This window comes from Ruditapes philippinarum, unplaced genomic scaffold, assembly GCF_026571515.1.
Source record: "Ruditapes philippinarum isolate M1 unplaced genomic scaffold, ASM2657151v2 ctg1040_1_1_1_1, whole genome shotgun sequence".
Classification (NCBI taxonomy): Eukaryota; Metazoa; Mollusca; class Bivalvia; order Venerida; family Veneridae; genus Ruditapes; species Ruditapes philippinarum.
Genome location: NW_026854359.1, coordinates 73321 through 85883, shown reverse-complemented (window position 1 = coordinate 85883; position 12563 = coordinate 73321). Strand labels below are relative to the sequence as shown.

At 30.5% G+C, this 12563-nt stretch overlaps 1 protein-coding gene across 1 annotated transcript; it reads left to right on the top strand.

Moving 5' to 3' along the window:
• Positions 1–2784: 2784 nt before the first annotated feature.
• On the top strand, positions 2785–11292 carry LOC132739935 (gamma-aminobutyric acid type B receptor subunit 1-like). The gene is made up of 9 exons (XM_060727777.1): positions 2785–2943; positions 5484–5621; positions 5911–6081; positions 7169–7270; positions 8206–8271; positions 9103–9298; positions 9810–9956; positions 10474–10635; positions 11177–11292. Exons 1-9 carry the CDS (start codon positions 2785–2787, stop codon positions 11290–11292), a joined length of 1257 nt encoding a protein of 418 aa, XP_060583760.1.
• Positions 11293–12563: the final 1271 nt, after the last annotated feature.

The window sequence follows — 12563 nt, the reverse complement described above, 5'->3', positions numbered from 1 at the left end:
TTAATTGACCAGGAAAACCACCCATAAAATAATGTGTCAACAAACATAGACAGACAGACAAACAGACAGATAAACAGACAGAAAGGTTGGCAGGCAGACAAAAATGTATGTCAGACCTTCATTGATTTTACATGCTACAATTTGTAACCACATTATGCTTGCTGTAATGTTCCCTATTACTGGCTTATCATTTAAGTATTCTTGCGGGAATTTATAAAACGACAAGCAATTCCGAGAACAGGGTTAACGTACATGTATATACATGTAAATAGTTTGCTTTATAAGGATAGAAACTTACATAAGTCAGATGTTTACAGTTACGAAACAGATTATGTAAATGTTTGTAGCTTGAATGTCTATATTTCAATCTTAAACCATCGCTAAGGTTGAAGGTGTTCCAGAGACATGTAAAATAAAAATGTAAGAAGTCTATACCATTATTTATATAATCATTATTATAATTTATTATTGTTGTTGGAATGGTTGTTGTTTTCGGTAATATTTATGATGATTTTTGTAATAATGAAGGTGACCAGGATTAAAAATGATGATGATGTGGATGATAGTAGTTTTGATAATAATGGAAATAGTGATGATTTTAATGATGATGATGATGATGCATATGTTGATAATTTTATGTTATCGATGAAGATAAAGATTGAAATAATTTTGATGATAATGATAATCGAGGAGACGATACACGAAAATATTATTCTCTTTTTTACTCCGATATCAAAACCGATTGGTCACATCCCAGCAGTCGGTCCACCTAAAACCAACTTTCCCGGATAACTAACCAGTAATTACCAATTTCACCCGCAAGTGGCCGACTACTAATCCCTTTTGATTTTTTATTAAGTGATGAGTGATTAACTGCAATATCAAAAGTCATTAATTCTTTCTTTCTTGGAGGATTTCTGTGTAGCCTGTAACCAGGGATTTCAGGAACTTTGTCTTTAAACACTTCACAACAGCAGGTGTCAAGTGCTGTGTGGCAGCTGTAAAAAGTTGCCCCGTACTTCACTTCAGTGTTGTTATACTTTTCTGGTCCTTCGGGATCATTGATGCCAGCACTATTAAGTGTTGAGAATTGAGTACCGCTCAAGCCGGTGCTAGCGGGCGTGAGGGATGTTGCACTTTTAATTATCCCTCATGTACAAACTCAATCGAACCGAGTCTGCAATTCTTATGTAATTTTGTTGTGATTAATGCTTCCCAGGGATCACTTTGTTTCCAGACTTTTAAACAAGTGAAGAATTTATTGCCTTTTATACACTCTACAAGCAAACACAATACATTATAACTATTAATTTAAAAAGTAGACCTTCAGATCCGTAAAGATCATTCAGCACGACATTATTGTTGTGTTTGTTGTATTTTTGGCATTTTTGGCATAACTATTTAGCATTTTCTAGTTGGGTGGTTCCAATTTTCCTACTTGAATAATGTTGAATTACCCTTGGGATATGTTGCCTGCTTTTTAACTTTGTCTTTTGACGTCTTTTCTGTGATATGCAGGCTTCAAAACCTCTGATCCCCTTTCAAAATTCCATTTTGTTAATTTCCGCACATTGTTTTCTCGATTAGGGCACACGCTTTTTATTACTTGGGGACCCTATGCCGCTTTTCATGGAATGGCACTTCTGTGTCACATTGAAGGTTCCATGATAACCGCTGTATCTGCGGATGTTTCTAAAAATTCAAAATTCTACCTTTTCATGTTTAAATGTTGAATTCTGCTTTAGCCGGTGCTAGGGGGCATGAACGGTAACTTTCACTTTCCAGTCCGTCCATGAACAGGCTCAATCAAACCGAGCCTGTACTATTTTCAATTTTAACGTGTTGGCCTTTTTTTTTAGAGATTCTGTTTTCTCTATTCTCTATTAACAACATAATTAACAAAATACAGTGCGTTTACGTGGGAAGGACTGTAGTAAGTTATTTGGAGTCATTTATGGACAATTATTTTGTGTATTACATAAGGTAAAGTAAGTCAAATTGATCAGACACTTATAGATACAAACATAATGAGCCTTTGTACAACAATACATTTTGTATCAAATCTTAGTAACAGAACATACTCCGGTCATATACGGCGTGCTTTGACAACTGAAGCTCTTATATTTTTTCAATAACGTTTAGTTTAAGGAAAGTGGGATATCTTGTGAAATAACGGAATATATAATTGTCAATATAAAATCTAGGTACTTAGTCTTTCATTTATTCATGAAAATATTTCCATAGAACAAGATCATGTTGATAGTTAAAAAAGGTAAATATCTAACATAGATTGAATAAGATACTGGTAATAATGTATTATATGAATGTATATTGAATCAACATTTCAAACGTAGAAAATTAGCATATTAAACAAAGATTATCATTTTTTCGCAATTTAATTTAATCTTTACTGAAATCATAATGGTGTAGTTTAATCAGCAAGCTAAGTAATGAATTACTGTAATAAACAATGTATCTATCTATGATATTTTAGTACTTAATTGATTGACTCTATTTTCTGAGACATTTTCTACAAATATGTACATGGTACATAAAATAACTCTGATCAAAGATAACATCACCTGGTAACAGAATATTTGCGGTATTCTAAAGTTAAATTTAAAACATTATTGTGCAGGGATAAAGAAAAACAACACAATTAACTAATACTATGGTTGTTACAACATCTTTATTATTAACATGAATGTAAAAAGCCGATTTAACGTGATTATTTGGTTGAACATTGCAATTATAACAAACCAAACTTGGACATGTACATGCGCAATGACACTAAATTTACTGGGAATGGTCTCGGAGACGGGTGCCAGTTATAGGAGTGCTGGATCATGTTTAACAGCAACCAGGATGGCCGTGGACGATGTGAACAAGTGCGACACAGTTTTGAAAGATTATGATCTTGTTTATAAATGGATAGATAGTAAGGTATGATCTAATTCAACTTTTACAGGAAATAAAATTCTGTTCTTAAAAGTATAGTCATTAACGTTTTGCAGGGAATGTGTTAATTGGTATCTAATCGTAATATATCAGATTGATATATTAGTGGTGTCTATACGTTGTGCCTCAAATTGATATATTAGTGGTGATATTACATTCGTTGTGTCTCAGATTGATTAACAAGTGGTCTCTGAACTTTGTGCCTCAGATTGATTTAAAAGTGGTCTCTTTACTTTGTGTCTCAGATTGATTTACAAGTGGTCTCTATACTTTGTGCCTCAGATTGATTTACAAGTGGTCTCTATACTTTGTGTCTCAGATTGATTTACAAGTGGTCTCTATACTTTGTGCCTCAGATTGATTTACAAGTGGTCTCTATAATTTGTGCCTCAGATTGATTTACAAGTGGTCTCTATACTTTGTGCCTCAGATTGATTTACAAGTGGTCTCTATACTTTGTGTCTCAGATTGATTTACAAGTGGTCTCTATACTTTGTGTCTCAGATTGATTTACAAGTGGTCTCTATACGTTGTGTCTCAGATTGATTTACAAGTGGTCTCTATACTTTGTGTCTCAGATTGATTTACAAGTGGTCTCTATACTTTGTGTCTCAGATTGATTTACAAGTGGTCTCTATACTTTGTGTCTCAGATTGATTTACAAGTGGTCTCTATACGTTGTGCCTCAGATTGATTTACAAGTGGTCTCTATACTTTGTGTCTCAGATTGATTTACAAGTGGTCTCTATACTTTGTGTCTCAGATTGATTTACAAGTGGTCTCTATACTTTGTGTCTCAGATTGATTTACAAGTGGTCTCTATACTTTGTGTCTCAGATTGATTTACAAGTAGTCTCTATACGTTGTGTCTCAGATTGATTAACAAGTGGTATCTATACTTTGTGTCTCAGATTGATTTACAAGTGGTCTCTATACTTTGTGTCTCAGATTGATTTACAAGTGGTCCTCTATACGTTGTGTCTCAGATTGATTTACAAGTGGTCTCTATACTTTGTGTCTCAGATTGATTAACAAGTGGTATCTATACTTTGTGTCTCAGATTGATTTACAAGTGGTCTCTATACTTTGTGTCTCAGATTGATTTACAAGTAGTCTCTATACGTTGTGTCTCAGATTGATTAACAAGTGGTCTCTATACTTTGTGTCTCAGATTGATTTACAAGTGGTCTCTATACGTTGTGTCTCAGATTGATTTACAAGTGGTCTCTATACTTTGTGTCTCAGATTGCCACCGCTTTAAAAAAAGAACTATTCGTAAATATTACCTATCAAATGATAAAGTTTTAGTATAGAAAAATTATATATCTTTTTATATTTTTGTCATATCCTCTCGAGGGCGCACCAAGCCATTAAAAAAAGTTAAAAGAGAAAAAAAAAGAAGATATTATATACATAAAATAACAAATGGGAAACATTAAGGGTTTGTTAAAAGTAAAAAAGTCTGGCAATTGGTTATTATTGGTGATATGCTAAATAATAGCTATCGTAAAGAAATATTGAATTTTATTCGATTATCATTTCTTACATCTATAATGTGTAATATCTATATATATCCATTAGTTGCTATAAAATATTCCTTGAATATCAAGGTTTTTTACCACATATACATGTATTACATGGAAATTATTTCCCGTACAGATTATATCTTTTTCATTAAATGTCACAAAACTTAATAGATTTGACTGTAATCGAGCAAAGTTACATTTATTCATTAATTTTGTGATATGAATATAAATGGAAAATGAATTTTTTAAATATCTTTTATATATATAATTTTCAACGAAATTGGACACCACTATTTGAAAACTGAGCTAAATAACAATGTGAAGGAATTACGAAAACAGCATTTGACAATATACTGTAATTGCAATTTTAAATTGTTATATCAAGAAAAGCATTTGTCATTAAAATACAAGATACTATAATTGATAATTATGATGCTGCTTCACTGTTGCTATGGAAAATACAATTAAATTGCCTGAAAACCATAATTACTTTGTTTATTCTTTGTTAATTACTCTCCTTATTTCCCAAACACAGAATAACGGTTATTACCCTTATACATGCATTTAAAGATTTTGTAAGCTTCACCTTTTAAGTTAAAACATATTTCATACTGTTTTTACATGTAAAATATTTCCTCAATTAGCGAGTAGTCGCGTGTTATGTAATTTACTAAACTTTAATGTTACGTCACGAAAATCATGTAACATTTAAACAATGCATCCATAGATAGAACTTTGTTCATGGAATTTATATGTCGATGCAATAAATAGAGACTGTATTTTTTTTTACTTTTAAGAGATAATCTCATGGAACTTATTATTAAAAAAATTATCTTTATTAGACGTACTTAATTAAATAACATGTACTGATACCTAATGAACACTTCTAATAATGTTACGTTACTTATGATAAATTATAATTCTAATTTATTAATAAAATCATTTTTTTGCGATTATTTGTCACTTTATGTGTATTTGATTATCTTTTAACTTCGCAAGTGTGATCCTGGGACTGCGTTAGATAGAATGTTTCGGCATCTATATCATGATCCTCCTTATATCATGTTGCTAGGGGCAGCCTGCTCGGTGGCGACCGAGGCCACCGCCCAAGTATCTTACTTCTGGAATCTTACACAGGTATATATAAACATGTATTTACATCTCTTATCTACCAACCAGACATAAACAATTCAAGATATCTTATGAAACAACATTAATTTTGCAGAGTTATTGTTGATTAGCCAATACCATTGAGTACATTTAGATATATAATTATATCAAATACTCACCACCATAAGAATAGACATAATTGAAATGTTTTGATTCAATTTAAAATGGCTTTTAATTTGTTTTCTTTACCTTTCAAAGAATATAACTATGCATCTTACTTTCTTGTTGTTTTATTTTAATTCCATCTTTGTTTCAGGTATCGTATGAGTCATCGTCTCCAGTCTTATCAAACCGAGCAAGATTTCCACGTTTCTTCCGACTTTACCCACCAGACCAGAAGCTAAACATTGCAAGGATAGCTCTGATGAAATATTTTAACTGGACAATGGTCGCTACAATAAATGAAGCTAGGGAATATTTTTCTGCAGTAAGATATACGTGTTCTTGTTTTTTTTCTCTATTTTATGCCGCATTACATTGTTACTCAAATCGCTGGAGCAATAATTTTCAAAGGATAGTTTTCAGCGTGTACATTAAAGCACTTTGGTATTTGGACTCAAATGTATTGTCCTTCAGTTAGCTAATTTTCCAGTTATAAAGCTCACTTAAAAATACGAAAACAGAAAAATAACGAAACCAATTGTTACTGATGATGTTGAATCTTGCTTGTATTAATTTTCATGTCATGTAATTGTCATACATTTGAAAACAAATACTTTTAAAGAGGCATAATTGTACACAGAACAACTATCATATTTCTGGCAATTAACAATAATTTTCTTAAGGATTGTCAGAAGATTGAGATATAATGAAATAGATATCTGTTATTGAAAACAATGAAGCTACACTGACAGTGAATGGAACGGAAATTAAATTAGATCGTACAGTATTGCATACAAGAAATTATATATTTATGAAAATGATGTCATAAAATATATATAGAAGATATTCAAATGTTTTCAAGAAATATCGGATTTATTTTCGTCGAGATGTAAGATATATGATAATTTTCATACCATATCTCGTATTTATAAAAAAAAAAGCTTTCATTTTTTCTGTTCATTACTTTTTTTCTCTCCTCTCTTATGACCTCATGACCTGAAAGATTTCCACTTTAAGTATGTGTAGACTATAGACTGAATCAAGAAGAAAATAGTTCGGCAAGACATCAGGCTTGAGCGAAAATACGAAAATTCGGAAAATATGTTTCATGGCCGTGATTACTAATTTTTTACAGTGAAAATACGGAAAGGAAAACACGCATTTTATCCCCTTTTTTATTATTTCAATTTATAAGTATAAAATAAACATAGTTCCTAAGACATGTTTACCTTTTCATGGCTGAAATAATTGTTGTTATCAAAGATTATACAAATTATTGCAAGCTTAATTAAATCATAATTATACAACTATCTTTTTATATAGTTACATGAACAACTTTATGTCTGTTTTCATATTTCTATGTTGCTGTTTATTGAAAATCAAATAAAGATTAATGCCTAATGTGATTTCAGGTGATTGGAGATTTTGTTCAAAGACTTGAAGGTACAGGAACAACCGTTATCTCTCAGGAAATATTTGTAAATGAGCCTTATAGTAGAGTCCAAAACTTAAAAGTAAGTTCTTCTTATTCTTATGTGCGTGCGTGCGTGAGCGTGAGTGCGAGTGCATATTTTTCACGAATATTGGAAATACAATAAAAAGGCTGTTTTTATATTGCTTACGGATCTTTTTGATCTATCTTTTTTTTTCGCTATCAAATGCATATACGAGTACTATAAGTGTTCATTTATTTGAGAGACGTTATACTACACTTATTATAAAATATACTATAAGATTGTTTCTCACAATGTTCATTTTGAAATGACGTGATGCTAGAATTATTATAACATATTCTATAAGTTTGTTTATCACAATGTTCATTTATTTTAGAGACGTGATGCTAGAATTATTATAACTATAAACTTGTTTATCACAATGTTCATATATTTTAGAGACGTGATGCTAGAATTATTATAACATACATGTATACTATAAACTTGTTTATCACAATGTTCATATATTTTAGAGACGTGATGCTAGAATTATTGTAAAATATACTATAAACTTGTTTATCACAATGTTCATATATTTTAGAGACGTGATGCTAGAATTATTATAACACATACTATAAACTTGTTTATCACAATGTTCATATATTTTAGAGACGTGATGCTAGAATTATTGTTAAATATACTATAAACTTGTTTATCACAATGTTCATATATTTTAGAGACGTGAGGCTAGAATTATTATAACACATACTACAAACTTGTTTATCACAATGTTCATTTATTTTAGAGACGTGATGCTAGAGTTATTATAACATATACTATAAGTTTGTTTATAACAATGTTCATATATTTTAGAGACGTTATGCTAGAATTATTATAACATACATGTATACCATAAACTTGTTTTATCACATTGTTCATATATTTTAGAGACGTGATGCTAGAATTATTATAACATATTCTATAAGTTTGTTTATCACATTGTTCATTTATTCTAGAGACGTGATGCTAGAATTATTATAACAGCAATGTATGAAGACATGGCCAGAGAGACGTTATGTGCGGTACGTAAATATACATATAAAACTAAACTCTTAATAGTGTTGATGATAAATATTAATGACCACTGTCAGCTCGAAAAATTGAATTTTTGCAAATTGCAAATTGTTTATCTTTCTTTTATACTCACAACCGTGTTGTGTGTCCCGTGTGGCGGCTGTAAAAATTCTCCCCATGTATGCAATTAATGTTGTTATATTTTCATCACCAAGGGATTGTTCGGCGTTCAGTGTTGATAAGGGTCCGCCTAAGCTCCTTGTCACTGGTTCTTGTTGCTGGGTCGTATGGGGTTGTGTTCATTGGACGCCGCCTTTCCTTGTTCATGTTGTTTATCATTTTTTTTACATGTACTTGTTTGTCTCGTTTTAACGCCACTTTGGATATTTAATTTGGCCATATCTCGACGGTCGGTCATCCTAACCGACTTTCCGGAAAAAATATTACCAATTTTTCTGTTAGTGACCAACTACTAACCCCAAATGATTTCTAAATCAGCTGTGAGAGACAAATGACCATTAGACTCAATTTCCGAGATCACTTGTCACGGGGAGATTTGCCAAGTCAAAGTATCGAACCAGTGACCCCTGGATTAAAAGATCCGGTGCTCCCAATATTGGGCTCAACCCTAATTCTTTATATATGTTAGACATTTATTTGTAGACAAAATATGTACAGTATCGTTCGTTACTCATGTTCTTATTGGTGTATTTCTTATCTAAACATATACTATGTATATCACTATCATTGTATGTCAAATTAACGTGTTATTAACGTAAAACATGGAACTTATTATTAAATCAATATCACTATATTTGTTTTTATTTCGAACTTTACAGGCCTTTAAGATTGGTTTATATGGACCTCATATTGTATGGATGTTCACGGGATGGTTTTCAAAGACATTTTGGAAAGAAGACCTGGATAGATTGGATTGTAATGAAGAGGAAATGGCGACAGCTGTAGAGGGAGCAATTCTTACAGGAGCTGTGTTTATGAACCCTGTTGAGGAAAGAGGGGCTGCAAATATTACAGGTTATGATTAAACTGTAGCCGCCGAAAAAACTTTTAAAGTTTAAATCTCAGATTATTCATATTTTTATTACGGAAACGAATGTGTTAATTTTATTAATTTCCAAAAATAATGTTTTGAAGTACATTTTGCATTTTGTTTTCCAAAGGATCATAATTATAAGTTAAAAATTAAATTGCTTATAATTTTCTCGTACTGTTTAGATATAAAGAAAATTGATCTGTTTAAACTGTTTGCCTTCTTTAAAATACAAAATCAAGACCTGGCGCTTGTTACAGCATTTCCTATCCTTTAGATGTTAAATTGTTAAAGCAAAAATCGATACATTTTTTCGTTGTTGAGACAAATTTATTTTAAATGTTGCTATACACACGTATTTCAATTAATTCAACTTCGTTTTAAAGTTTACAAATATTTATATGATAATATATGTAACATGTTATTTAGTCTGCAAGTATGTTATTTTCGAGTTTTTATGTAAAATGTCTATTTAACAGTTTCCTTTATAAACAGCAAAGGAGTTTGAAATTTTGTACAAGAACAATTCATTATATGATAAAAAGTGGGCGTCAACAGACACTATAGCACCGTTCTGTTACGATCATATCTGGGTCTCCTCCATGGCGCTAGACTGTGCTGATAAACAATTGCGGGAAAATGGTGTGTAATAAAGTTAACTTTGTTAATTCACATTCTTTTATACAAAAATTTCAATAAAAAAGTGAATATGTATAAAAATGAAGAGAAATAAATAATTGCTTTATAGTTAATTTATCATTTTGTTTGTATTGTTTTTTCTTATTTTTTGTATTTGTAAGTTATCTGGATTCGGCTGTAAGTGTTCTTTGTCATGAAATTCAGCTTAAAAGTTGCAACAACATTTATAATTAGGTTTACTAACAAATATAAATGTACATCTCAGTAAATCAAATAAGAAAATACGAACATGAATAGAGCAAGAATAATATTATATTGATTGCTTTGTTTTGTAGTTTCTGGTCTTTAATTAGTTTTTTTTCTATGACAAGAAATGAAAAGTCCAATGACAAAGTTCTGAGTTTAATCTATCCTGAATAATATCTTTAAAAAACTAATCAAATTTTTCTCTAGAATATCGCTATAAAAATGACAGAAAATGTGATAAACAATTTCTTAGAAACAGATCATTATTGTTCAGGATATAACAAAACATTAGATGGGTTTACCTACAGTGATGTAGTCATCGGTGACATCGTATTCAATTGTATGAGTAATATATCATTCACGGGAGTATCTGGTCGCCTCTCATTCAGAAATAGTTCAGATCCAGATAGAAGTGTAGACATAGAACGTATACAAGGTAACCTTTAAATGAACTCAACCGATCCTTTGTTAAATTCCAATATTTTATAAAATATGCAGCTATCTGAAATATATTTTATCTTATTTCTTTTGTTGTTCTTGATTTCTATCTTTCACAAATTGATATTATTTCCTAGAAAAGTCTTTTGTTTGTCCAAAAACATTTTAGTTTCTATTTTGTTTTACCCATTTTGATGTCAAAATCAGTAATTCATTCAGAAAAATCCATAACTTATGATTGAGTTTATTGTAATACCTTTGTGAAGTAAATGTTCCTATAACGATATATAGAATGAAATAAGAATATAATGCAAGATATCATGATGTAATTACAAGTTATGAAGTAACATATAATTAGAATGACACATCTTTTATGTTACGTGTATCTTGAATTAAATGTGTTTCTCAAAGTAAAATTGTCACTACTTCACATTTTTAACTTACTTGCAAAATCATACTTTCATATCATTTCTATGTATCCAAGAATACATTAAAAGCAAAACTATATGATTAAATGACTTATGTGTTTATATATGTAGATGGTGATCGTATAAAGATTGCCTTGTACAGACAAGACGTGGCCGACAAACACTTTGAATGGGTGCCCGGTGCACTGAGATGGACAAGTAAATCAATTTGTACTTCTAATTACTGATAGATTTTAATCAGTTTATTATAGATAAGAAAATATAGAGATATCTTATACACTATTGAAATAATTTTTATTTGCGACGTACTAACGGAAATGTTAAAAGAAGAAAATAATGTTTTCTTTCAATACCTTCAGACATACATAAATCATATTAAATCTAACAGTATTAAAACATTGGTTGTGAAGAAATATCAAATAGAAACATGTATATTGGAGAGGCCAAAACAGATATTTCTTTAAAGGTTAGTGTATCCATTACGACAGTGACAATTCATTATGAAGCATTCATGTTGACTTATGCAGATTAAGCGTTTGGCTACTGTAGACTGCGCTAGAAACAGAATTTGAAAATTTCAGATGGAATTGTTCCTCTTGATAGCTCTTACATTAATTACGAGGAGGTGGAGATATCAACATACTTATATATGATGATGACGTCATTGTCTAGCGTCGGAATTTGTCTCGCACTCGTGTTCTTTACAATAAATGTAAAGTACAGAAATAATAGGTACATTTAAACGTTATTAAATGTTTTACTTACTTACTTAATTCTGAGATTGTCAGTTTTTTATTTTGTTGTTTTATTCTTTAGTCACTTGCTTTTTGATACTTTAATATCGAAATTTGAACTGTTTTAATTACACAATATATACTTTATATGTTATAGCTGCTGGCTTCTTTTTGCCATGCCAGTTTTTGGCAAATTCGACCCATATTTTTACGCGCTTTAAAAATAAAAACTATCTTACATTGTTACATTACTGAATTGCTTTAAAAGTTAATGTGTTTTTTTTTTATCTTTACTAGTTGTTTTGTAAAAATCCATGCATAGTAGGCATTTGCCAAGGAAGGACTTTGCCATGGATTGTCAATAATTTGCCATTACAAATTGCTTTCCCATGGCAAATTGGTTAACCATGGCAACTTTTTTCGTAACTGTGTATAATAAATTGCCTTCCTATAATAATAATAATAATAATAATAATAATAATAATAATATAATAATAATAATAATGATAATAATAATAATAATAATAATAATAATGATAATAGTAATGATGATGATGATGATGATGAAGTTTATTATTATTATAAAAATAACTAACTTGCTCAAATGAATAATAATTATGGTTTGTTTTAACAGATATGTCAAGCTTTCATCACCGAATATAAACAATATGGTGCTCCTCGGATGTACTTTATGTTACTGCACCGTGTTCTTCAAATCAATGAAAACAAACAGCAATTTGGTTTGTAAGGTAAGTATTTAATAT

Coding starts and splice junctions, on each gene's coding strand:
- LOC132739935 (XM_060727777.1), top strand. CDS start 2,785: ATGACACTAAATTTACTGGGAATGGTCTCGGAGACGGGTGCCAGTTAT. Junction 8,272..9,102: donor CCAGAGAGACGTTATGTGCG/GTACGTAAATAT, acceptor CGAACTTTACAG/GCCTTTAAGATTGGTTTATA. Junction 10,636..11,176: donor AGACATAGAACGTATACAAG/GTAACCTTTAAA, acceptor TTATATATGTAG/ATGGTGATCGTATAAAGATT.